The 22,779-nt window shown below is 42.5% G+C and overlaps 1 protein-coding gene across 1 annotated transcript in view; it reads left to right on the plus strand.

Annotated features, from left to right (window-relative positions):
- Positions 1 to 22,779, plus strand: part of ITM2B (integral membrane protein 2B) — a 30,894-nt gene that overhangs the window by 813 nt on the left and 7,302 nt on the right. Inside the window, exons 2-4 of the mRNA XM_014965982.1 lie at positions 9,732 to 9,736; positions 17,745 to 17,873; positions 20,643 to 20,849. Coding sequence (XP_014821468.1) covers positions 9,732 to 9,736; positions 17,745 to 17,873; positions 20,643 to 20,849 — 341 coding nt within the window. The remainder of the gene's footprint in view (positions 1 to 9,731; positions 9,737 to 17,744; positions 17,874 to 20,642; positions 20,850 to 22,779) is intronic.

Genomic DNA, 22,779 nt, shown 5'->3' on the forward strand with positions numbered 1-22,779 from the left:
GGGGGGACCGGCCCGGCTGCGCGGCGGTGGTAGGGGGGGGCTCGGCTGGGCTCCCAGGTGCTGCCGGCTGGAGGGAAACGCGCTGGGGACGCTTTCATTCTTTTATGTGCCTTTTTTTTTTCTTTCTTTCTTTTTACCACCACCCCCCCCACACACACCCTCTCCCCGGGCGATAAGCGGCGGGCGGGCCAGGCGGGAAGGCTGCGCAGCGGTGCGCCCCTCTCCCTTCTCCGCTCACGCGTCTAAAATGGCTGACAGGAGAACGGGGGCTTTAAAGCTCCGATTCTCCCTACTTTGGGGGAAATTTATGTGGGTTTTCTTTTTTATTATTATTATTATGTTTTTTTGGTTTTTTGTTGTTTTTTTTTTTTTAGCCCGACAACGCTTGGACCGCGTCCAACTCGGGCTTTTTTTTTTTTTTTTTAAAAGCGCTTTTCGTCCCCTTTGCGGCGCGTCCCGTCCGGCCGGACCCCCGCGGGTGGCGGCGAGCTGAGGGCGGGGAGGAGAGGGAGAGAGAAGGGGGGAGGAAGAGGAGGAGGAAGAAGAGGAGGAGGGGGGCGGCCCGGGAAGGGGTTGCCCTTCCCCAGCCCACCCCGGTGAGGTGGGCACCGACCGACCCACCGACCGGCGGCGGCCAGCACTGCCCGTCCCGTCCCCGTCGGTGTGTTGAGGGGAGGGAAGGGGAGAAGGGGGGGGTCGGTGGTGGAAGTTGGGTTTGTGTTTGGAGGCGGCGGGGTCTCTTCTGTTTTTCGGCACCGCCTTTGATACCCGCCCCCTCCTCCGGCCGCCGGAGTCAGTCCGAGCTGGCAAACCCTGGAAAGGCTTCAGGGAGAGGGAAGCGCTCGGCCAGGGCAAAGCCGAGGAGGTTTTTGGCTGTTCTGAAGGTTATAGAGCCTGGTGGTGATGGTGGTGGTGTGTGCTAACAGCCAACTCGCTGTGAAACTTGGGCTGGTTCAAATAAATAAAGAGCTATCTCCCCCCCGTACCCCCTCTCCCTCTCCATTCACCCCAAAAGAGCACCCGGGCTCCCATTGCCTTCCCCCTGCGCCTCCCAACAGCAACAAAGAAGAGAGCAGCCACTGCTTTTTAAAAGCTTTCTTGTCTTGTTTTGGTTTTGAAGTGCAAAAAAACCCAACCAACCCAGCCCGGAATATAAAGGTTTTGGGTTGTAGTTTCTGCGCTCCCGTAATCAAAACCAGTTTTTAATTAGGAGTAGCGTAATTTGCCCAAAGCTCTTTGAAAAGAGAATGAAAACTTGAAAAATGGCCAGCCGCCCATAAGCCAGCGTGCCTTGCTGTTTTCATCTGCTTTCACAATCTTTTGTGCATCAGGCCTCTGTATTACCAGATTGGATCTGCAAAAGAGATAGTGTTTTTTAATTTCCTAAATCTTTATTATGAGATTCTGCCTGGGAAGACAGTATCTGTGAAGTTTTGCATGAAGTAGAGCCCTTAGTGTAGGTTTTGCCATGACTTTGGTGGGGCCACGTTCTTCACCTGCAGAACCCACTGTCATTTCAGACCCAGGGGGGACCACAAGATGTTTTCTGGTGACATCTTCCTGGTACAGCAAGTGCTGAAATTTCACACTTCTACTGAACGTACTGCATTTATAAAACTTGGACCAAAGTATTTAAGTCCTTAGAACAGTGTGACACAACAAATGAGAACAGTATCATTACTCAAATTGCCTGCAATTACGGGAAATCCGTTGGGTGATCAGTGTGCCTAGTTGTGCCTAGCAGGAGAGCCCTTCTCCAGAAGGTAATGTATTCCCTGGGCCCAGCCTGAGCAGTGGAGTTCCTTCCTGACCCCAGGGTTGGTGATCAGTTTGACACCGAGCACATCAGCAGGACACGGACTACAACTCCCAGAAAAAGGTTTTTTCATACTACCTTGGAATCCAGATCTGCCCTGGCTGATGTTTGTTCCCAGATAGCCTACCAATTCGGGGTAGTCGTTCCTACTGCTAAACAAACAAAATACATCTGGCTAATTGTACTCTAGGGAGCAAATCCTCCTGACCTTGTCCAAATACTGACGGGAGCATGTTATTTGACTGTGATTTCCTGAACACGGAGCCGTAAATTCTTGCAGCTGAGGATGAGGTACAGGATCTGCCTTAACTTTGCTCAGGTCTGAGTACTGATTTCCTTGCCTAGAAATGAGACTCGCAAACATTTGTTAACCAGGTCAAAAGGTGGTCTGGTCTCACAGTAGCTACTTAAAAGTTCTTGCACTGTTACCAGGGGATGAACATGCCTGAACAAGGCTTAAAACAGTCCTAAAATAGCATGCTGGGAGCGGATGCTCTGTACAGATGAAAATTCCAAAAGCGAATGAGCACTCTTAAGGGACATCGAGCCTTTGACATTCTCCTTGACACATTTCCATCTTTTCTCAGCAGAACTGCAGACCTGCACTTACCGGTGTACAAAATTCTCTTGAATAAGCTTTTTTTGACCTTGGGTCTGTTAGAGCATAAATAAAAGCAGATCTGAGTACAGTAGCATTATCTGTAGTTTTAGCAGGAACCTACAATCTATGTAGGTTATCGTATCCAATCCATGCAGGTTTAACTACATTGAAACAAAATATGTCATGTAGCTGTAGATGTACCTGGATCTTCAAGTCTGAGCGTTTATTCTCAGATCTCAGACAAAAAAAGGAACTGAGGGCCATTGTAAAACCTCATACCTTTGAGGTAAGTGCAAGATACACGCTTTGAACTTTACCTTTTCTAATGTAAGTGCATTAGAAGCAGCAGATCTTTCTTCCCCCTCCAAAGGAGCTTTACTGCCTATGCAGGTCTTTGGAGGAAAGGGCAAAAATAAACCACATCTGACAAATGTATTATTCATTTCACTTCATTGCTGGAAAACTCTTAGCTTCAAGTGAGGTTTGAAGGCAATATGAGAATGTACATAGAAGAGTAAATTCCGGTAGATTGAAAAAAGGTAGCATCTCCAAAATGGCATATGTGGGAAATTTATTTTCCCATCTCCAGTATCTTTATAGACATTGTTTCTGTAGGACAGTAAATAGATCTGGATCACAAGTGTGAACATGAAAAATATTACAACAGTCAGCAAAGCTTTCTTGTATGAAGGAAGTCCTGGAAGGCATTCTGGACTTGAAGTAAATGGAAGCACTTAAGAATGGAAGAGGATCATCAGAATTGCACATTCAGAATTTTATTATCAAGATTTGAGCAAGACATATTTGTAAACTGGTTGATATTAATGAATAGAGCCAAATACTCTGAAATATTCAGAAGATAAAGATTTGTGGATGTGCTTTTGGGCTAGTTCTTTCACAGTCTTCCTCTGCTTCTTTTCCCGGCACGTTGTCATGAAGACTGTCACTCTGCCCTCACAGGATTACTCCCGCTCTTCCTAGAGCTTATTAAAGAGTGTTTGCAGCTAAAATATGCTGATGGTGTGGCATAGGAATACTCTGATCTCACTAAAATATGCCCAGTAACCTCTGATGCAGACACTAATCGGAAATTAATTGGGGAAGGAAGGCGAGGGAGATGAGAGAAGAGTAGGGGATGTATCTTGGGAATAACAGCTTAAACCTTTTGCAGAAGGCAATGGCCTTATGCATTGGCAGGATGCTACTTAAAAGGCGTTTAAAAATCAAGAGTGCTAATCCTGTCTCTGCATAAATCACCTGTCAGTTTTACTGTGTGTTGTGAAAGTGGCTCCGTACTTACTGTAGGCAACCGTTACAACTCTGCTGCTGGGGTTGGGATGATACTTCCCCTGCCATAATTCTTGGCCCAAACTCAGAGTACTCTTAGTGAAGGTTCTCAGGCCACATTTAATTTTCCACTTTGCTCATTGTCAGTACAATAGGGTATTTTATGACCCAGTTTCCCAACAAACAAACAATGTGTGGTATTCTAACATTTCTTCCTACAATAGATCTTTGGGGAGCCAAAGATGGTTCTGAGCCTAGTTGAAGTCTTCAGGCAGTTTGCAGAGTCTGTTCAGTACATTAAGTCCTCCCCAAAGCTCTCTGGGCCCTCAGTGACTCTCGGGCAGTTGCTCCCTTCTGGGAGGGTAGGTGGCAACCTTTTATTTATTGATTTTTCTTGGGGTGTTCAGCTCAGCTCATCTTTACTAAATATAGCTCTGTGTGCGGAAGCTACGCGTTCACACGTAGGTGTCATAGATGACCTTTGGATAGCTGTATCTGCAGAGAGATTTCAATGTGAAAGTGTAAATGTTAAGAATTTTAAAAGCAGCAGCTTTCTACATTTATTCCTTATGAGAACATTATTACTCTAAAATTAATCTCTCTCTTTTTTTTTTTCCTTCAGTTTAGTTTAATCTTTTCTAAAGCGTACTAAAATAGGCACTTTTAACACAGAGTAAGAGGGTCCACCTGGGAAATACTGTTGAGTAACTAATGAGCACTGTTTTTCCTTGTAGAAAAACGCTTAGATTTTGTGTAATTGATGTTAGATGTTTCTGAAATAAAGGCGTTAGCTTTACAGTTGCTATACTTCATGTGTGTGCAAATATATATAAATACTATATAACATTTATATGCTCTCTGTATGTTAGATACACACAAATAGTCATTTGCTCATTGTTTTGCTGTCAGGAAAGCAGGTTTTCCCACTTTAAGTCTGTAGATAGATGTCTTGGGGTTGTTTGGTTTTTTTGTTTATTTTTTCTTGGAGGAGCTTCCTTATTCCCTTTATAGCTTTCCTCCAGCCAATTTTTCTATAGGCCTTTCACCAGTCACTGTTGGGGAAAGAGCAGTCTTTGTATTCTTCTGTATTTTCCGTGATGCAACTAGGTCATTAAACCAACCAGCTTCTGCTGTCTGTCGGAGCATTCTGGATTAAGGCGTGATTCTTTAAAAGAGGACCAGAAGTAAAAAATATAAGCAAACAGAATCCTCTCCCCCTTCTTCTCCCTGACTTTGCTAACATTTTAATGAAAAGCCACCAAACCTCAGATGAAAACTCTCCAGTTTCAGGCACAAAGAGTACCCAGAATTCTGTTACTTATTTGGGCTTATGGGTACCTGCAAGGAAAAATTCAGGGAAGTGGAGTTTATGTAAACAAAATTTGTGGCAGGGGTTGTTCATGAGCAACATTTCCTAACAAAAGAAGTCTTGTGGCCGATGTCATCCACTGCATCCTTTTACAGGGTGAATCTGTGCTACTGGTTAAGTAGTGCAGCTTCCTGAAAACAAGATCACTGTGGTCTTGAGACGTTTGGCTCCTGAAGCTGTTCCGTAGAGGTTGCCAGCAATTTAGAGCACAATATTAAAAAAAAATAAAAAAATAATATCTTAAAGTTTGTGGTGCTCATCTGAAAATCTCTCGCTTTTTTGAAGTGAGCTTAGGAATTTGGAATTACAGGTTAGAAAGTTCAAACAGTGATCTGGAAGAGCTTGTGTCATCCCCATCCCCCACAGTGATGGAAGTGAACCTGTGGTACAGAGGAGTTCTGTCAGTGGTCCATATCTCACTTCCTTTTCTGTTCCTCATCACTTCCCGACCTGAATAACAAATACAAAGCTTTTCTTTGGAAATACAACTGTTTCCCAGAAGAATGATATTTAATATTTCAAACAGGATGTATTCTACCAGACCTTTGTGATAACTGCTCAGTCAGTTGTTTGTGTCGTTTACGTTTTTTTGGCTCTCTGAGCAAGAGCTGGTGCCCGTACGTGACATTACGGCTTATATGGATTCAGTGCAGGGATGAGCATAGAGACAATGCAAATATTTTATGCATTTGTAAAGAGTTTCTCTTTTCAGATTAACAAACGTATACCTGGCTGAGATTCCTTACCCTAAAACTGTATTTGCAGAACTTTTTTTTAATTTTTTATTAACATTGTCATGTGGCAAAGTCTGTAATTAGATGAAGCTTTAGGCAGGTGCAGTATCTAAAAAAAACCTCTCCTGCGCTGTAACGTATTGTTATCGATAATGCCAGAAATACTTCTTTTATGTTCACTCCTGTTTTTCTGTGCTGAGATATTCTTTTCTTTCTGATAAGCTTCAAAAAATTAGTTTGGATATTAACATTGCATAGTGGTGTGAAAAACACTACTTTAACAGAGGCTGTTGGAACCAAAAGTTCCATTCAGTGGGAAAAGCTAAAGTTAAATTAGTTCATTTCTGAAAGTGTGCGTCAAGACGAAATGATGAACTTCCCTGTAAAAACTTGAAAGAAAATGTTCTTGGAATCAACTACTTCGAGGGAAATAGTTTAGGCTCCTCCCATTATAGTATTTATTCCAGCATATGAATGTGTATTTCAAGAAGAGTTTAATTTAAAAATATAATGTGTACATATGGGTTTTTTTTCCTGTTAAGCATTTAAATGAAATGTTTGCAATTGCAAATGTAATCTAACAGTTGTATTTTTATAGACTCAAATAAATCAATTTTATTCATGATTTGCTTGGTGTTTTCCTTTTTTTTTTCTTATCAGCAATTTAATAAATTTGGATGTTAGTGGTAATTTGATAGGGGGTTATAAGAATGGTAAGCATACTTACCTCCAGTAATATTTTCAGTTAACTTTTCTGCAGTTGCCATTTTGGAATATTTGTCATCATTATACGTATTTTCTATCCGGGAGCCACTAGCTGCAGGCACCAAATAGCTTACATACAAACAAAATAGTTCTCTCTGTGACTCTTGAGGAGTATCTTTGAAAGCAAATCCTGCTTTTTTAAAACTCCTAGTCATTTTAAATGTTCTTTATTCTTTGCTCCTAAAAACATTGGGATGTGTTTGAAACATAGGAAGTACAGCTGGGATAAGTAATGGTGCGTTCTGTTAGCTATTGCATAGATTCTGGTTTTTTTGGTGTGTTCTCGCCCCCTTGACAAAGGTTAGCATCGTCTGTTTTTGCTCTCTTGATCCATATGAATAATACAACATTCATTTTCTTACTATTTATGTACTGCTTTTTATCCTCAGTGGAAATTACTTTGAATCTACAGATGAAAAGCATGCTAATTTATAAAACTTGGATATCTGTCCTAATTTTACAGATGTGGTAAACCAAAGGAATGAGATAATTAATAAGATTGAGCTCTGCAGAAATGGTTTTGCAGCAGACGTCACATGGTCTAGGGTTTGGACCACAAATGGACATAAAGAGAAACTCCAGCTCCTGAGATCTGAGTGATCGATGCGGCATCTATGAGCAAGGGGCCTTTGTGCAACAGCCTTACAAAATTTACCATGGAAAAAAAAAAAAGGGCAAAGTAATACTTGCCAAACAGTTATTATAGAGGTCGTGGAAAAAATAAGTTGATATTCTGTTTGCCCTTTCCAAATAGTGTCAGTGTGGGTGTGTATACAAATATTTTTATAAAGTTTATATATTATTAAGCATCTAATGTATTATTTATATATATAAACCCACAGGCATTTTAAGAGTAGAGTTCCTTGAATACAAATCCCTGGATAATTTGTGGTTGTCTTCCTCCTAGGGTTCAGCAAACTCCTGCTTTTGGTGGCAGCTTCCTGCTGTTTTGAGGGTAGAATGAGAGGGTGGGATGACCGTGGAAAAAGAGTGGGCTGGGGACATCGTATGTGGAGGGGGCAGTGATCTCTGTGATGGCTCTTAGAGGATTGCTGAATCACGCAGGTCTGTTTATTTATTTATATTAAAAGATACAGTCTACATTAAAAAAAACCCCTTGCATTTACTTGTTTCAAGTGGTGCTTTTACTACTTGAAAACGCAGTAGTCTTTGCGGGGCGGGAGGCTGAACGTGGCTTTGTGAGGCCACCACACGGTGAGCTGCCTGGTCTGGGCTCAAGGTTTGGAGTGTTGGGAAGTTCTCTTGCTCTTGGTGGGGTGCTTGCACACCAGCCAGCATCTGTGTCTCTGCAGGGTGTGATGCAGCCAGGTCCTGGGTTCTGGGACCCTGGGCTCCACTCCCGGCTTGGAATAGTCCTCATGGCAGTGAAGCCTGTCAGATTGTTTCACTGAATTTCACTGGATTTTAGAGTTGGAAGGGACCATAGAGATCATCTAGTCCAACTCCCCTGCTGAAGCAGGATTGCCCAGAGCTTGTCAGAGCACGTTACTCAGGACTGCATCCAGGCGGGGCTTGAAAATCTCCAAAGAAGGGGACTCCACAACCTCCCTGGGCAGCCTGTTCCAGGGCTCTGTCACCCTCACCGTGAAGAAGTTTCTCCTCATATTTGAGTGGAACCTCTTATGTTCCAACTTGTGCCCATTGCCCCTTGTCCTCTCACTGGGAACCACTGCAAAGAGTCTGGCTCCCTCCTCCTTCAACCCTCCCTTGAGATACTTGTAGGCATTGATACCGTCTCCCCTCAGCCTTCTCTTCTCCAGACTAAAGAGTCCCAGCTCTCTCAGTCTCTCCTCATAAGGGAGATGCTCCAATCCTTGAATCATCTTTGTTGCCCTTCGCTGGACTCTTTCTAGTAGTTCCCTGTCCCTCTTGAACTGGGGAGCCCAGAACTGGATGCAGTACTCTAGTTGTGGCCTCACCAGTGCAGAGTAGAGGGGGAGAATGACTTCCCTTGCCCTGCTGGCTGTTACAGCAGTTTCTTCTAGAAAGAGGGCGTAATTAAACGTAAGCCTTGTTTCAAGGTCAGCTCTTCTGTGCTGTTACCCCTAAGTGCTACAATTAAATGCTATTCTGTATTTGCATGCAGAATGGCTTCCTCTTGGAGAACTGTGCTTGCTGCGCAGGTAGTGTGCCTCTTAATTCACTAACACACAAATTAGCCAGGTGTGGTGTTTTGAGGACAGGGCTGCCATTCAGAGGGAGCCCAACAGGCAACAGTAATGGGCTGGAGAAAACCTCATGAGTTGCAGAAACAGCAAAGTCCTTTACCTGGTGCAGACTTGCCCCTCCATCAGGAGGAGCTGGAGACCACCTGGCTGGGAAGCCGATCTGCTCCTGGGGGACAGTCAGCTGGGCACGAGTCAGTGGCATCATTGAAGACTGAGAGCTTTTCAATCCAAAAAAAACAAGACATCAAAGACATTGACAGACTGGTACAAGTCCAGCAGGGGCCACCACAATGGCTGGGGTCTGGAGCATGTGCCCTGTGAGGAGTGGCCAAGGGAGTGGTGCTTGTTCAGCCTGGAGATTCGATGGCTGTGAGAGGACTTCACAACGGCCTACCAGAACCTGAAGAGGTGACTGAAAAGGCAGTGGCCATAAATTGAAAAAGCAGAGCTTCCAACTGGGTACAAGCAAAATATTTTTCAATCTGAAGAGAACTGAATGCTGAGCAGGTTGCCCAGAGAAGCTTTGAAGTCACGGTCCTTGGAGGTTTTCAAAACTTGACTGGACAGTAGCCCTGAGCAATCTGGACAGGCTTCAGAGTCCACTCTCCCTTTGAGCAAGAGGCTGGACTAGAGACCTCCCGAGTGATTTCTGTGATGCTAGATTCTACTTTTGAGAGAAACTGAGACACAGTGTTTGTAACTTGCTTGAGATGACATACCATCTGTGGCTGAACTGGGAATAGAGTTATTAAATTGTGAGGCTCAGTGGTGTATATGTGCATGCTAATGAGATCTCTTGGGTGAAAGAGCCATCACCGCTTGGGAAAATAGCCTTGAGAGAAATCTAGGTTAAATCCACACAGCGTTCCATCATACTAATGTCTGAGATTCAGGCGGTCGAAGGAAAAAAGCAGAGAAGTTTCAGACATAAGACGCGAGCAGGATAAGGAAGAGACAGGAACTGGAACAACCAAGGTCAAAAAGATAATTCAGTATTGATCCATTTTAAGTGGAAAAGGAACCTTCTCGGTTCCTGTTTTCAAACACTGAGATAATAATTCAGGATAAAGTAGAGAGAAATACTGCATTTCAAGTTATAGATTTATTTAGTGTAGTTTTTATAAGTATGGCAGAATGCAAGTTAATTTTAAGGCAAAAGATATGGGTAGGGAAAAGAATTTATTTTGGCAATGTGTAAAAATGAAGCATTTCTAAAAATTGGACAGTTTAACACAGTGCCATGTTTGACATGCTGTAACCATAAAGGGTGTAGTGATTTTGTTTTCTGAAGGCAAAACGTATTCTGAAGAATGTGTCATGTAACCTCTCAGGTTTGGGGTTTCTTGTTTAAAAGAAAGAAACATCCCTTGGGCACCTCTTGCCAGATATCTGGGTAAGCTTTTGTCTGCGTGTTTGGGTCTATGACTTGCAAACTCTTGCACCAAAACACTTATCTTTTCTTAAAATACTTGAGAAAAATAGGTGTGGAAATTTCCATCATTCTAATTTATGAAAATGTATAGATAAATTAATCAACATTTATGTATCCTATAAAAAAAGTTGGCTTCCACCACCTCTTCACTAACAAAGCTTATGAAAACTTTTTTTTAATTCAGTATGGGGGCAATTGTAGATCTCTGTGGCTGTCAGTGGCACAAGAACTTTTGAAGTCCACATCCAGACATTTAGAGGCAACGCATTTTCCAAGTGTTGTAGGTTTTGTTGAAGTTTCATGTTAGGGGCAAGGGGAAGGGGACAAGGCAGAAGAATCATAGAGCCCCAAAGCGAAGGATATAAATGACATGGGGAGCTTTATTACTTGTCTAGCACAGATCCAGCGCTCCTGGATTTGTTTTTTATTTATTTTTTTGTTAAATGAAACAAGTGGTTAGGGTTTTTTATTAATCCCTTCCCTGTGTAGTATTGGTATTACTTGAAAACTGTAGATGGGTATCATAGAGCGGTTGAGGTTGGAAGGGACCTCTGGAGGTCATCTGGGCCAACCCTCTTGCTCAAGCAGGGCCACCTAGAGCCAGTTGCTTAGCACCATGTCTAGTCAGCTTTTGAATATCTCCAAGGATAGAGACTCCACAACCTCTTTGAGCAACCTGTGCCAGTGCTTAGTCACCCAGCGCAGTAAAAAAAGTATTTCCTGATGTTCAGAAGGAATATAAGGTGGTATGGAGGTCCTGTTGTGCTAATTGCTGTACAGAAAGAGAAGGGAGGGCAGTCCTGAGTGTTTACAGTGAAAATGCAGGACGAAGAGACCCGGGAGTGTGGGTTGGTGGGGCAGACTAAAGATACAGCTATAAAGATATAGCCACTTCTGTGGCCGTAGCCCAGCTTCTCTTCCCACACAGAAGTTTCAGACCATTTAAATGAGTGTAGTTGGGGGTTTGTGTGTTGATTTTTATTCCCCTCCCCCCCTTCCTAGGCTATGTAAGAACTAAAGCTAACAATAAAAATAACCACTCTTAACAATACTACTCCCAAATTTAATCAAAACAGCAGACTAAATAGTTACAGGCTTCTGCCACTCTACCCGTCCTCTTTAATTGTTGGCTGCTATCAAGTTTTATAATCTCTTACCTCAGACGTTGAAGGCAGTGTTTAGGTAAATCAGGATTACTCACATCAGTTAAGAATGGCAGGATTACTCTTCCGAGGCAGCTTCTTTTATTGTCCCTCTGTCACGTAGCTGTGGGCAAACTGCTGATTCACGTCCTTTACGTTCACTTTACAGTTGTAATGTTCCTTGACTTCCTGCAGAGAAATTGAGCAGTTCGTGTTCCACCATGTTTCTCTCGAGTTTTATTTTCTGCTCCCCTTTGCTTGCCTGTTTTTTGATTTTGTTTTCGTTCTCCCTTCACCTTCATCTTTCCCACTACATGCAACTTCCTTCCTATCCACCAGCACTGATTCCCTTTTTAAGGTGATCTTGAGCTGGCGCCTTCCATTAATGTTTTTATTGCACGATGGTTGTGATGTTTGAGCCATGAAATGAGTCATTTGACAGGCACCTAATTTTTTAATAAAACGCCTGCATTATTTGGTGAAAGGTATCATTCAACTAATAGAAAATGACCTTGGACTTTGAACTTTGCAAATCTCTTGGAATGTATTTTCTTCTCGGTGCTGGGTTTCCTAGTGCTGCACAACAGCTTTTGTATTTACAGTGTTATTCTACAGAACATACAGATATTGGAAATACAGGAAGAGGTTAATAGTACCAACTGCCTCATAGATAATTCTAATTAATTAATCTCCTTGGTTATCCAAGCTACGTGACTGCAGCGAGCAACACCAGAACTAAGGTCTGGTTTCCATGCTATTCTTTAGGCAGAGAGCCTTTGGCCAGATGGACAAGTCCCTGTCCATCTTGACAGAAGAGGAACTGGCAGTGCTGCCACAGAGGGGTCGCAGTGTTCAGATATCAACTGCACATAAACAACCCTGGCTTGTTTTCAGGCTTCATCATCTGCGCAGAAAGAAGACGTCACTCCGTGTGATAAGCGAGGCATCTCTGAAGCAATCTATTGTACGTAGAGTCTGTTTTTCCAACTAGCAAGTTAAAAGATCATTGTACTTAAAATTTAAATTTAATTTTATTAGGGAGCGTAAAATTGCTGCTTGAGAGGCAAATCACCGTGATGGCCTTCCAGATTCGCAGCATCTGCCAAGTGAGGAGTCTTGCAAAAAAAGCCTGCCTTAATTTCCCATCTGCAACAAGTAATAAATAGAATACCAGGCTCGGAGCAGTCTTCAGGCAGGAATACCATGGGAGGAATGCAGAGCTCTTTCTAAATTGAGTTCATTTTAAATTGACTGTCTTTTGGGAGGGTTTTCTACAGATGTCAGATTTACAAGTCAGAGCAGGCGAGCCTGACCAACTGAATTCCCTTCATACAGCCGTCGGTCAGTATTTTATTTCAAGACTTTTTAGCCTCCCTCATTAAAAAACACTTTCAGGGAGTCGTTAACTTCTCTTTTCCCCATTCCACTCATTAAAGCTGCAGTTGGTCAGTATTTGCCTTTAGGAAGTTCAGTCTGCACTGCTGCATTCTGTCCGTCTGTGTGAGCTGACTGGCACACAAAGGACCTCGGAAGAAAACTGTTCCAAACAGCTCCCAGCCAGTTCTACCCACACTAATTGTAAGCATTTATATATGTGTGTGTGTACATACTTATATATCTAGAGATATATATATAAGATGTTATTCTCAGATGCATAATTATGGACCGTTTGTGTATTATGCTGCAGACATTTTTAGTAATATTTGTAATACTCAGTAATACTCTGCATCTGGTTTCTCGGTGGCGTGTCAGTTCTGAAAGAGATTTTTCCTCCTCCCAAAATTATTGCTATCGTACCCATTTTTTAAATTTGGGCCATTATCTTTTGCACAGGTGCACAACGGTTGTACAATATTCTGGAGTCTCCACAGCATATCAAAGCACATTCATCGTACCTGGTTTAGGTGGATTCTTACCTAATTGATTCATATGATTTTTTTTTCTAAATCATATACTTGATGTGTCCTTAATTTCTGTAACAGAACAAGGTCTGATAATCTTCTCACCCATTGTAATATGAACTAGACGTACGCCTTGTGAGGTTTTACACAGCTTTACTTCCATAATGTTAAAGCAATTATATTCCACTATGTACAAAAAGCCACAAGGGGAAAATCTAAGTAATTACCAAGTCTAATTATACACATTTGTGGCTCAGTATTGAAGTTTCTTAGAAGAATTTTGCGATGTTACCTCAAACATGAGTTTAGTGCTTCTGAAATCCAGAATTTATTTAAAGAAAAAAAAAGTAGCATTAAAATTTAACTGAGAAGAGCAAGAGATTACATGGCCAGTAGTCATCAATAACTGCTAATGTTTGCAGATTTAAATGTTTTTAACATTTTTTTTTTCTTTCAGTCCATTCCAGAACAGTTAATGCTAATTGTTTTAGGTGTGTTCTTGTGAAGATATCTCTCTCTCTCTGTAATTGAGAGGTGCCATAGTTTGTGGTACCGTTTGTCCATCTCTAAAGTGTTTGATGGTTCCAGTAACGAGACAAAGTGCAGCTTTACATGAGCCCCTGCGGTCACTGATGAAGGGAAGGGGTCTTTACTCCAAACTGCAGTCATCCTGCAACTGCTTTGTGAGAAGAAGACTGATTTCAGAGAATCTTGCCAACGCCTTTACATCTCAAATAAGAAGAGAATTTAATACTTCTCATTTTCTATCTACAGGAAAATTGTTCCTGCGGAGCTTGAAGCTATTCAGATTGGGAAGTTCTGAGCCATTTAATTTTAGCACTGTAGGATTTCATGTACAAGTGGCAGAGAGATGCTTCTGTTTCATGTCTTGTCCATAGGAAATGGGCTAATCAAATGTTTTCCAATTAGAACAATCAGCTCATCAAGGGAAACAAGCCAGTATTGGGCTCGCATCCAGCTCCTCCTAAGGCATTTTGCATCAGAGAAGATTAGTTCTGTGGCATCATCTGAAGGTTGAGGATTCACCAGGGAGCTGGAAGCACACAGGGCAGGGCTGAAGCAGAAGAGGGGAAAGGAAAGGACCGGAACAGCAATGATTAGTGATGGCTGCTCACAAAAGTAGAGAGGCATATTTTTAGAGGTCAGCCTTCACCTCGAGTACATGGTGCTTTCTTTTGTCGGATACCTCTGGCAGGGGAAAGCTGACCTAGAGAAAAATTAGTCAGTGAAGCTGCTGTCTCATCTTGTGCTGCGGCTTCCGAGGCCGGCGCTGCTATCTGGGAACAGAGCGCGGTTAGGAACGATGTGGGGAGAGGTGCTAATTCAGCACTGTCCCTCTTCCTGGGGATCCCCTTTCACTTAATGTGTTTTTTCTTCAAGAACGTGAGTCACCTGGAAGGAAGGTGAGCATCCATCACACTTCCTTCTCTTGCAGTGCGGAGGGTCAGATTTACATAGCGAGGGGTGAGTTATTCTTTTGGGTCAATTCAGCCCAAACTAAGCTGTCATGGCAACAATACAAAAGCTTAGGCAGCTTAGCCATGGGACAGCTACTAATGCGAGTATAATTTAGTTTCAATAGGTTATTTATAATATTTTAATTTAAGGTGGTTTTAAACTGCTTGGAGGTGTACTTAGTATTCAGATTCAGAAGAGAAAATCAATTCTGTGTTCTCCTTCAAAAGCACAGTGGTTTCGGTGTTACCTAATGCTTTTGGTTCCTCTGCATTGAGATACAACACTTCGGTGCACTGTCCTAAGCAAGAGGCTAAACTGGGCTTGAACTTTTGCTCTAAATTTGCTACGCAGAAGTCTGTGGACAAATCAATGCAATAGGCAACTACAAAAACAAAATATGTTACTGTGCCACCATTAAGGATGCCTTCAGAAATAATAACGATAAAATTTAGCTGCTGGTAGAGGATTAAAGAGTTTTATTAAGTGTATTGTTTACATCTGTCATCTCCAGTATTAAAGCAAAATTATTTAGGGTGGAATACTGATAAACTCGTCCTTCAGGTTCCTCCTAGCATGGTAAAAGTGACTTTCCTTTCTCTGATTATTTTTTGTGGCCTATGCAAAGCTAATTTGACATTAATCTCACTTCCAGGTAGGTGTTCATGCAGTATATGCCTTCTGCACCATTTCCCAGATGCATATTTTGTAAGTCTCTCTGATGTAAAAATGGAAGAGACAGTTATTCTCCTAATGGATAATTCTGCTTGGAGTTAGAGAAAAAAAAAAAAAATATCAGCACTGGGAAGGAATAAAGATACCCTTTATATTTTTCACCAGGGAATATTTTGGCATTGTATCCCAGAGCCAGCTTGCTCTTTGGTTTTCTGACATTAACTTCTAACAGTTTAAGTCACAGCTATTTAAAAAAGTTTCAACTGGGTGTCCTTCATGCGTTGAAATATCTAGGGAAATAGTTACCTAATGATACAGGGCAACATAAAAATAAAAATCCTTGTTTTACCTGGTTTAGATTTATAATTGAGATGATTTATAGAAGAATCCACAGTGAATCTTAACCTGACCTGAAAGTTAATTAGCTTACCATGGGTATTATGTTCTATTCTCAGTCTTTGCAAACAGCCAGGTTAAAAACCATTCAGCTAGTAATCCCGTCATTCTTCACACTGAATTCCTTAAATAATTAGTAAAGTAAACACTTCTAAAAGTTGTTACTTGTCTTTTCATTCTGCTCTTTCAGTCCATGGCAACTGTTCTCTGGCCACTTTCTCTTAGCCTTGTAATGTATCCAAGAAATGCTGGTTGGAAGGGTCCTCTGGAAGTCATCTGGTCCAGCCTCCCTTTAGAAACAGGATGGTTGCCAAAGCAAGATCAGCCATGGCTTTGCCTGGTTGAGTCTTGAAAACCTCCAAAGATGGAGATTTCGCAATCTCGTTTACTGTGGTAGTTTGTAAGGTAACGTAAAACAGAATCTGCGAAACCTCTTCAGTTTGACTCTAAATATTTCTGAATTGGATTTTGGCAGCTGTTGCCTGGCAAAGAACCTGCATTGCCACTTCTGTATGAAAGATAATTGCAGTGTGCTGCGAAGGTGGGTTTCACATCACCTAATCTTAGCTACATATGAATTAGGTACCTAGTTTGTTAACCAAGGAATTTCCCATTATAATCACTGCAAAGAATTAAGTCCATCCAAGATTATTTCTCCCTCTCAGGGATGGTTGGGATGAGTCATTCTCAGGAAATGTTTCTTTCTCCCCACAGTTTACAGGGAGGGGTCCCCTTTCCATTTGGCATCAGACTTGCTTAGGTGGCTTCAGCCAGACGAGGGGAATTCCTTCACCACTGGACCAAGGCAGCGTGGGGACTACACGCACAGCTTTGCTCAAGTGGAAAATCATTCTAATTAGCAAATTCTGCAAAAAACCCTCATGAGGCAGAACATTGACTGTCAGCCATAGTTACTGGTGCCTTCCTAAGCGCTTTGCTCATGCTTTTCCTTCATTTTCTGGTTTGGGATTTTTTGTTTATTTGGCTGTAATGATTTTGCCTTGGTCATCATGCTACTCTATTGGCTTTGTTTGGTTGCAAAAGGGTAATAAATTGCTTTGTATTTATTTGAATTCTGAGGTTTTCCCAGGATGATCATTGTTTGGAAAAGGGTGACTCAAATCTGGTTGGATTTTTTTTTTCTTTTTTTTTTTTGGATGTGAGTTATGCAAACACTTTGGGGGAGGAAAGAGCATTGTGATGTGGCTGATAGAGGAAAGATTTTGCAAGCAGCAGTTTATTGCTTCGGATGCCTGTGGGGACTGCATGGTTATGCAAACTAATGCCCCAAAGGGGAAACATCCTGTCATTCCTTTAGGGTAACATGCGCAGCAGATAGAGTGAGGCATGGCCAACGCTGCCCTCAAGCAGAAAGCTTCCTTAACTACAACTTACAAAGCATCTTTTTTTTTTTTTTTTTCCATTCCCACTCTTATTATTCTGCCAGCAAAGAGGTGGTAAAGTCTCTTTCGTCCTGATGGAACAACGTAGGAAATAATATAATTCGTTCTTCTTACTACCTTTGGTCTTTTGTTGATTCTTCAAGTTTGCTTAAATTGCATATACCAAGATAAAAAAGAATCTGACCTTTCTGAATTGACTTCCTTGTTCTGCTGTTGTTGCATGGAAGTTGTCTAAGAATTGGTATTTTTTTGTCTGCAGTCTGCAAAGTGGGTCACTGTGTGTTATTAGGTATCTCAGGAGATTTTGTTATATTTTCCTCTGATGATTTTGTCAGTGATGATGGCATGAGAAGTGACGAAGTACAAGTTTTCCTAAACCTCAGCTTAAATAGATCTGTTTTAAACTCTACCAAATAAAATACGTTTCCAAACAGTCATACTAAAGTGCGTGTGAGCTTTTTTTGATGGATGAAATGTTTGTACTTGGTGGACCTGAAGTAGCTGCTGCCGTATGTGCCTTGGGAAAGCTGTGTTGAAGGTCTCTCTGATGCGTTGCAGGACCCTGAGGATGCTGTGCCGGTTGGGCAGAGAAGGGCCTGGTGCTGGTGCATGTGCTTCGGGTTGGCCTTCATGCTGGCTGGCGTGATCCTGGGTGGTGCCTATCTCTACAAATATTTCGCATTCCAGGTAAGTCAAATACATTTTGTTACGGGAGGGTTGCATTTTTCTCCCTTACGCTTCATGTTTAGAAGAGGGAAGAGCCGCAACAGGCTAAACCCAGCGAGCCTTGCTGCTCCCATTTTTATCTTTCTAAAACTTAAGCTTTCCTAAAAGGCAAAGTTCTGCCCAGAGAAACTGTGGATGCCCCATCCCTGGAGGTGTTCAAGGCCAGGCTGGATGGGGCTTTGAGCAACCTGCTCTAGTGGGAGGTGTCCCTGCCCATGGCAGGGGGGTTGGAACTAGATGATCTTTAAGATCCCTTCCAACTCCAACCATTCTGTGATTCTAAAGTGTATGGCCTGCTCTGAAGTTACCTATCAGCAGAGGAAGGCAGGAACGAAGCTGGCAAATAAAAGGGAGCACTGCTTTTGAAAACCTTCCTTTGCAGAGAAAGGTTTACATCTAAGTAGGACCTGGGAACACCAGTGGTGCCCCAGATTTTCATCTGCTCGCTCTCCTGTTCAGCAGTGCTGGATACGGGCTGTAGATTAACCCCTTGAAAACCTCCTTGTCTGACCCCAGATTTGCTAGTGCCCAGGCAAGGGACGGCTTGTCAGAGCAGTGCAGCAACTCTCCTCCTTCCCAGCTTCCACAGGGATAAGAAAAACAGGCCCTGCGGGGGCCTGGGGAGAAGCATGGTCGACGTGGTTAAACATGCTCTGTCAAGTCTAATCCACGCTGACAAGACTAGACTTCTGACAAAATGATGTATTTTCAGTCTGTAACAAATGGCACCCCTGCAAGAGGAGCCCTGCGAAGGCAGCGGTGCCAGGGAAGTGGAGCATTTACCTGAAATGTGGGAAATCCAAGTTCAGTGTTGTCTTCTTCGGGTGGGATTGTCCCCAGGCAGCGGTGGATGTGCTGGGTTGTTCCCAGGTGGTGGGAGCACACCCTCCCTCCTTCAGAAACGGCCGGGGTGGCAAGATTCACAGGGTCAGAAAGGGAGAGTATAACCAAAACACGACTCCCTCTAACCCACTGGTTAGTGCACGCAATTATAAAATAGAAATTCTGTGTTCTTGTCCCTGCCACCAGGATTGTGTCCTCCCCCCACCATTTCAGTAGCTGCTAACATAGGAAGCAAAGTGATTAAACATAAGAAATCCTGGCTGAACTTGCTCCGGTCTCTTTGGCTGTTACATTAAACCTAATTTATAAAGGAGCAGTAGTGTTGAAAACGATGTTTAAACAGTATATCTTGGTGGATTAACAAGCTCAGAGCAGCTGAAGGCCTGCTGTATTACTGCATGTTCCATCCTTGCTTGGCCACCGCTGTGCTCCACCTTTCACCTGCCAGTAAGCTGAAATTGAAAGTGCCGTTTAATTGAAACCTGTGGTACGTGCTCGTGAGTCAGATCTGGATAGAAGGAAGCATTCTCCCCACCTCGAGTACTGTGTCCAGTTTTGGGTCCCTTACCACAAAAAAAGACATTGAGGTGCTGGAGCGGGTCCAGAGAAGGGCAACGAAGCTGGTGAGGGGTCTGGAGAGTAAGTCTTATGAGGAGAGGCTGAGGGAGCTGGGGTTGTTCAGCCTGGAGAAGAGGAGGCTGAGGGGAGACCTTCTCGCTCTCTCCAACTACCTGAAAGGAGGGTGTAGAGAGGTGGGGGTTGGTCTCTTCTCCCAAGTCACAGGCGATAGGACAAGAGGAAATGGCCTTGAGTTGCACCAGGGGAGGTTCAGGCTGGATATTAGGAAAAATATCTACACTGAAAGGGTTATCAGACATTGGAATGGGCTGCCCAGGGAAGTGGTGGAGGCACCATCCCTGGAGGTGTTCAAAAGACGGGTTGACATAGTGCTTAGTGACATGGTTTAGTGATGTGTTTTGTCAGAGTTAGGTTGATGGTTGGACTCGATGATCTTAAAGGTCCCTTCCAACCGAGACAATTCTATGATTCTGTTCAGGAATTGAGCTAACAGTGCACCGAGTGTTTTCAGAGTAAAACTTTACATTCATGGTATATGCATATGCATAAGTTGTATGTTTCTAAAACTATCTGGCCTATAAATTTGGTATATGACTTCCTCTGACTCAGGACTTGAGTTCACACTTCACTTAGGTAACTGCCATATGTTCTGTGACAGGAGGACACAAATTGGTTGTTTTAATTTCTTTTTATTACCTTTTCATCTTTTAAAACTGTTTAAAACAAAAAGTAACTTCTTTGAGAAACGTGACTTTTAAAACTCGTGAAGCCTTGCAAAACTAAGCGACTTCACAGAATAATTGAGGTTGGAAGGAAACTGTTGAAGTCATCTGGTCCAATCCCCTGCTGCAAGCACAACCAAATTCGGAGTTAGGCTTGCTTTTTAAAAGTGATTTGGATGATCAGTTTCGATGTCTTAAATTGTAATTATTGACTGTAGTTAAATCATAATTTGATAATATGCATGTACATAGGTGTAGGAACTTCATTGTCTTTCTAGAAATAAGGTGCGATATGCCACCGATAACGGATGCAAAACAGCAGGTTTTTAAGAACCTGGTTTTGGGATCCTGTTTTCCTTGAATTCGAGGGAAGGACTCCCTCTGGGTTCAATACAATGAAGGTTTTACCCATGGTCCTGTTGTAGATAGCAGCTGGCTCCTACTTTGGTGTATGAACCAAATTAAAGGGAAAACATTTAATCTAGTTCGACAAGTTTTTCTTCTCTGAGGTGCTTTGAGAATATTAGTTTTGAACTTCTAACAAAGCCACTGATGTTTTTGTTGCTGGGTTGTTTGCTATTTTTAGCAGGGTGGTGTGTATTTCTGTGGAATAAAGTACATTGAGGACGGCTTGAGCTTACCTGAGCCCGGGGCAGAGGCTCAGAGTGCTCGCTACCACACGATCGAGCAAAATATCCAGATCCTGGAGGAGGAGGACGTTGAGTTCATCAGCGTGCCGGTCCCCGAGTTTGCTGACAGCGATCCTGCTGATATCGTCCACGACTTCCACCGGGTAAGAAATAGCTCTGAAGAAGTTGAAAGCATTTAAAACTTGAAAAATCTTCCCCCTCGGTCACCCTGATAAATGTACTCCCTAATTATTAGGGGTGGGGGAAAGCAGAGGGTGGAGGAGGCAGCAGAGATGTTGTGATCCGCAGGAGGCTGCGAGCAATGATTAACGGGGGACACAAAGTACAGCATTACACAGTCATGTTGTGTGTAAACCACCGTTTGTTTTTAGAAAGGGAAAAAAAAAATAATCTTAGAGCTGCTTCCTTTCCTTAGTATGAGGAAGTAAAGAGAATATAGGTCTTGCAGTGCGAAGTCTCCACCGAGCTGGACTTTGCCCGGTTGCTGTGGTGCCGGGGAAATTTAGAAAGGGCCGTCAGAGCTTTGACCTCAACCTGCAGGGGCTGATGGCTCCTGTGTCACTAGGTGTCTTCAGGCACCCCCAGAGGCTGCTCTCCTGGCAGAAACCCCAGAGCAGCAGCAGAAAGGGAGGGAAGGGACCCGCTGACCTGACGGATGGTGGAGGAGAGGAAGAGAGCTCGTTTTCCAGATGCCGTGGGAAGCCTAGAAGCAGCTAAATTTTCCTTATGTGCCACAGGAAGAGTTGCCATTCCTAAAGGCACCAGTCCAGGGTTTTGAAGTGCTTTTAGCTGTTTCTTCCTTTTTTTGTAGAAACAACTTTAGGGATCACGGTAATAAATTTTTTTGCTAAAGCAGTTGACAGGCCTACAGCTCTTGGTATTAACGACAGCTGTAAAACAATTAGAAGCCCTTCTTGTCTGTATCAGCCTGATGGAAGCTGTCTGATAGCGATGAAATGTTCTACAGCTGGTTTTCAGGAAGCTAAATTTCTGTGAACATTTGAATACTTGGCTGAACAGCTTTTTTTTTTCTTTTTTTTTTAAGCAAAGCTGAGAAAGAAGAATAGGGAAGCGTTGCATTTTTTTTTATGCAAACTTCAGGGTTTAAAGTTTTCCAGGCAAAATGAGTGCCATCTATCAAATATTCATAACCAGATTTGAGGAAAACATTGCTTGCTTGAGCTATGTCATTTAAAAATATTCCTGAATATATTTAGGGAGCTTCTGTTAAGAGTTAAGAGCAAAGCCTCTAAAGAGGGAAAACCAGAAAAAAAAAAAAAAAAAAGCCATATGTAAGAAGTGAATAGGAACAATATAATATTAGAAATTCACTTTTTGATTTAATGGGTTAAAGGCTTTTACTCTAAAGGTCAGTGCAAGGATCATTTGCCATAGCCACAGCACTTACTCCCTTGTAATGAGATTAGTTGCAGTGCTGATTGCTGTCCTGGTGCTATTTTGACTGTTGGGCTCTCGGTGCTCAGTATTTTATATACATCCACAGCCTCAGAGCTCTCAGCAGCTTGAGAGAACAGATGCAGTAAAGCACAGCTCAGTGAACAGAGCCATAGGATTCATCCGGATAATTCCCTGAGCTTTTATATGTCTGTTTTTATCAAATAATGGCCAATATTGCAGTTCAGGTACTGTAAATGTAATAATTCCGGCACCGTATGTAAGAAGTGAATAGGAACAATATAATATTAGAAATTCACTTTTTGATTTAATGGGTTAAAGGCTTTTACTCTAAAGGTCAGTGCAAGGATCATTTGCCATAGCCACAGCACTTACTCCCTTGTAATGAGATTAGTTGCAGTGCTGATTGCTGTCCTGGTGCTATTTTGACTGTTGGGCTCTCGGTGCTCAGTATTTTATATACATCCACAGCCTCAGAGCTCTCAGCAGCTTGAGAGAACAGATGCAGTAAAGCACAGCTCAGTGAACAGAGCCATAGGATTCATCCGGATAATTCCCTGAGCTTTTATATGTCTGTTTTTATCAAATAATGGCCAATATTGCAGTTCAGGTACTGTAAATGTAATAATTCTGCTATGAATAATTGTTAATACTTCA

This window comes from Calidris pugnax, unplaced genomic scaffold (assembly GCF_001431845.1).
Source record: "Calidris pugnax isolate Ruff unplaced genomic scaffold, ASM143184v1 scaffold20, whole genome shotgun sequence".
Taxonomy (NCBI): Eukaryota; Metazoa; Chordata; class Aves; order Charadriiformes; family Scolopacidae; genus Calidris; species Calidris pugnax.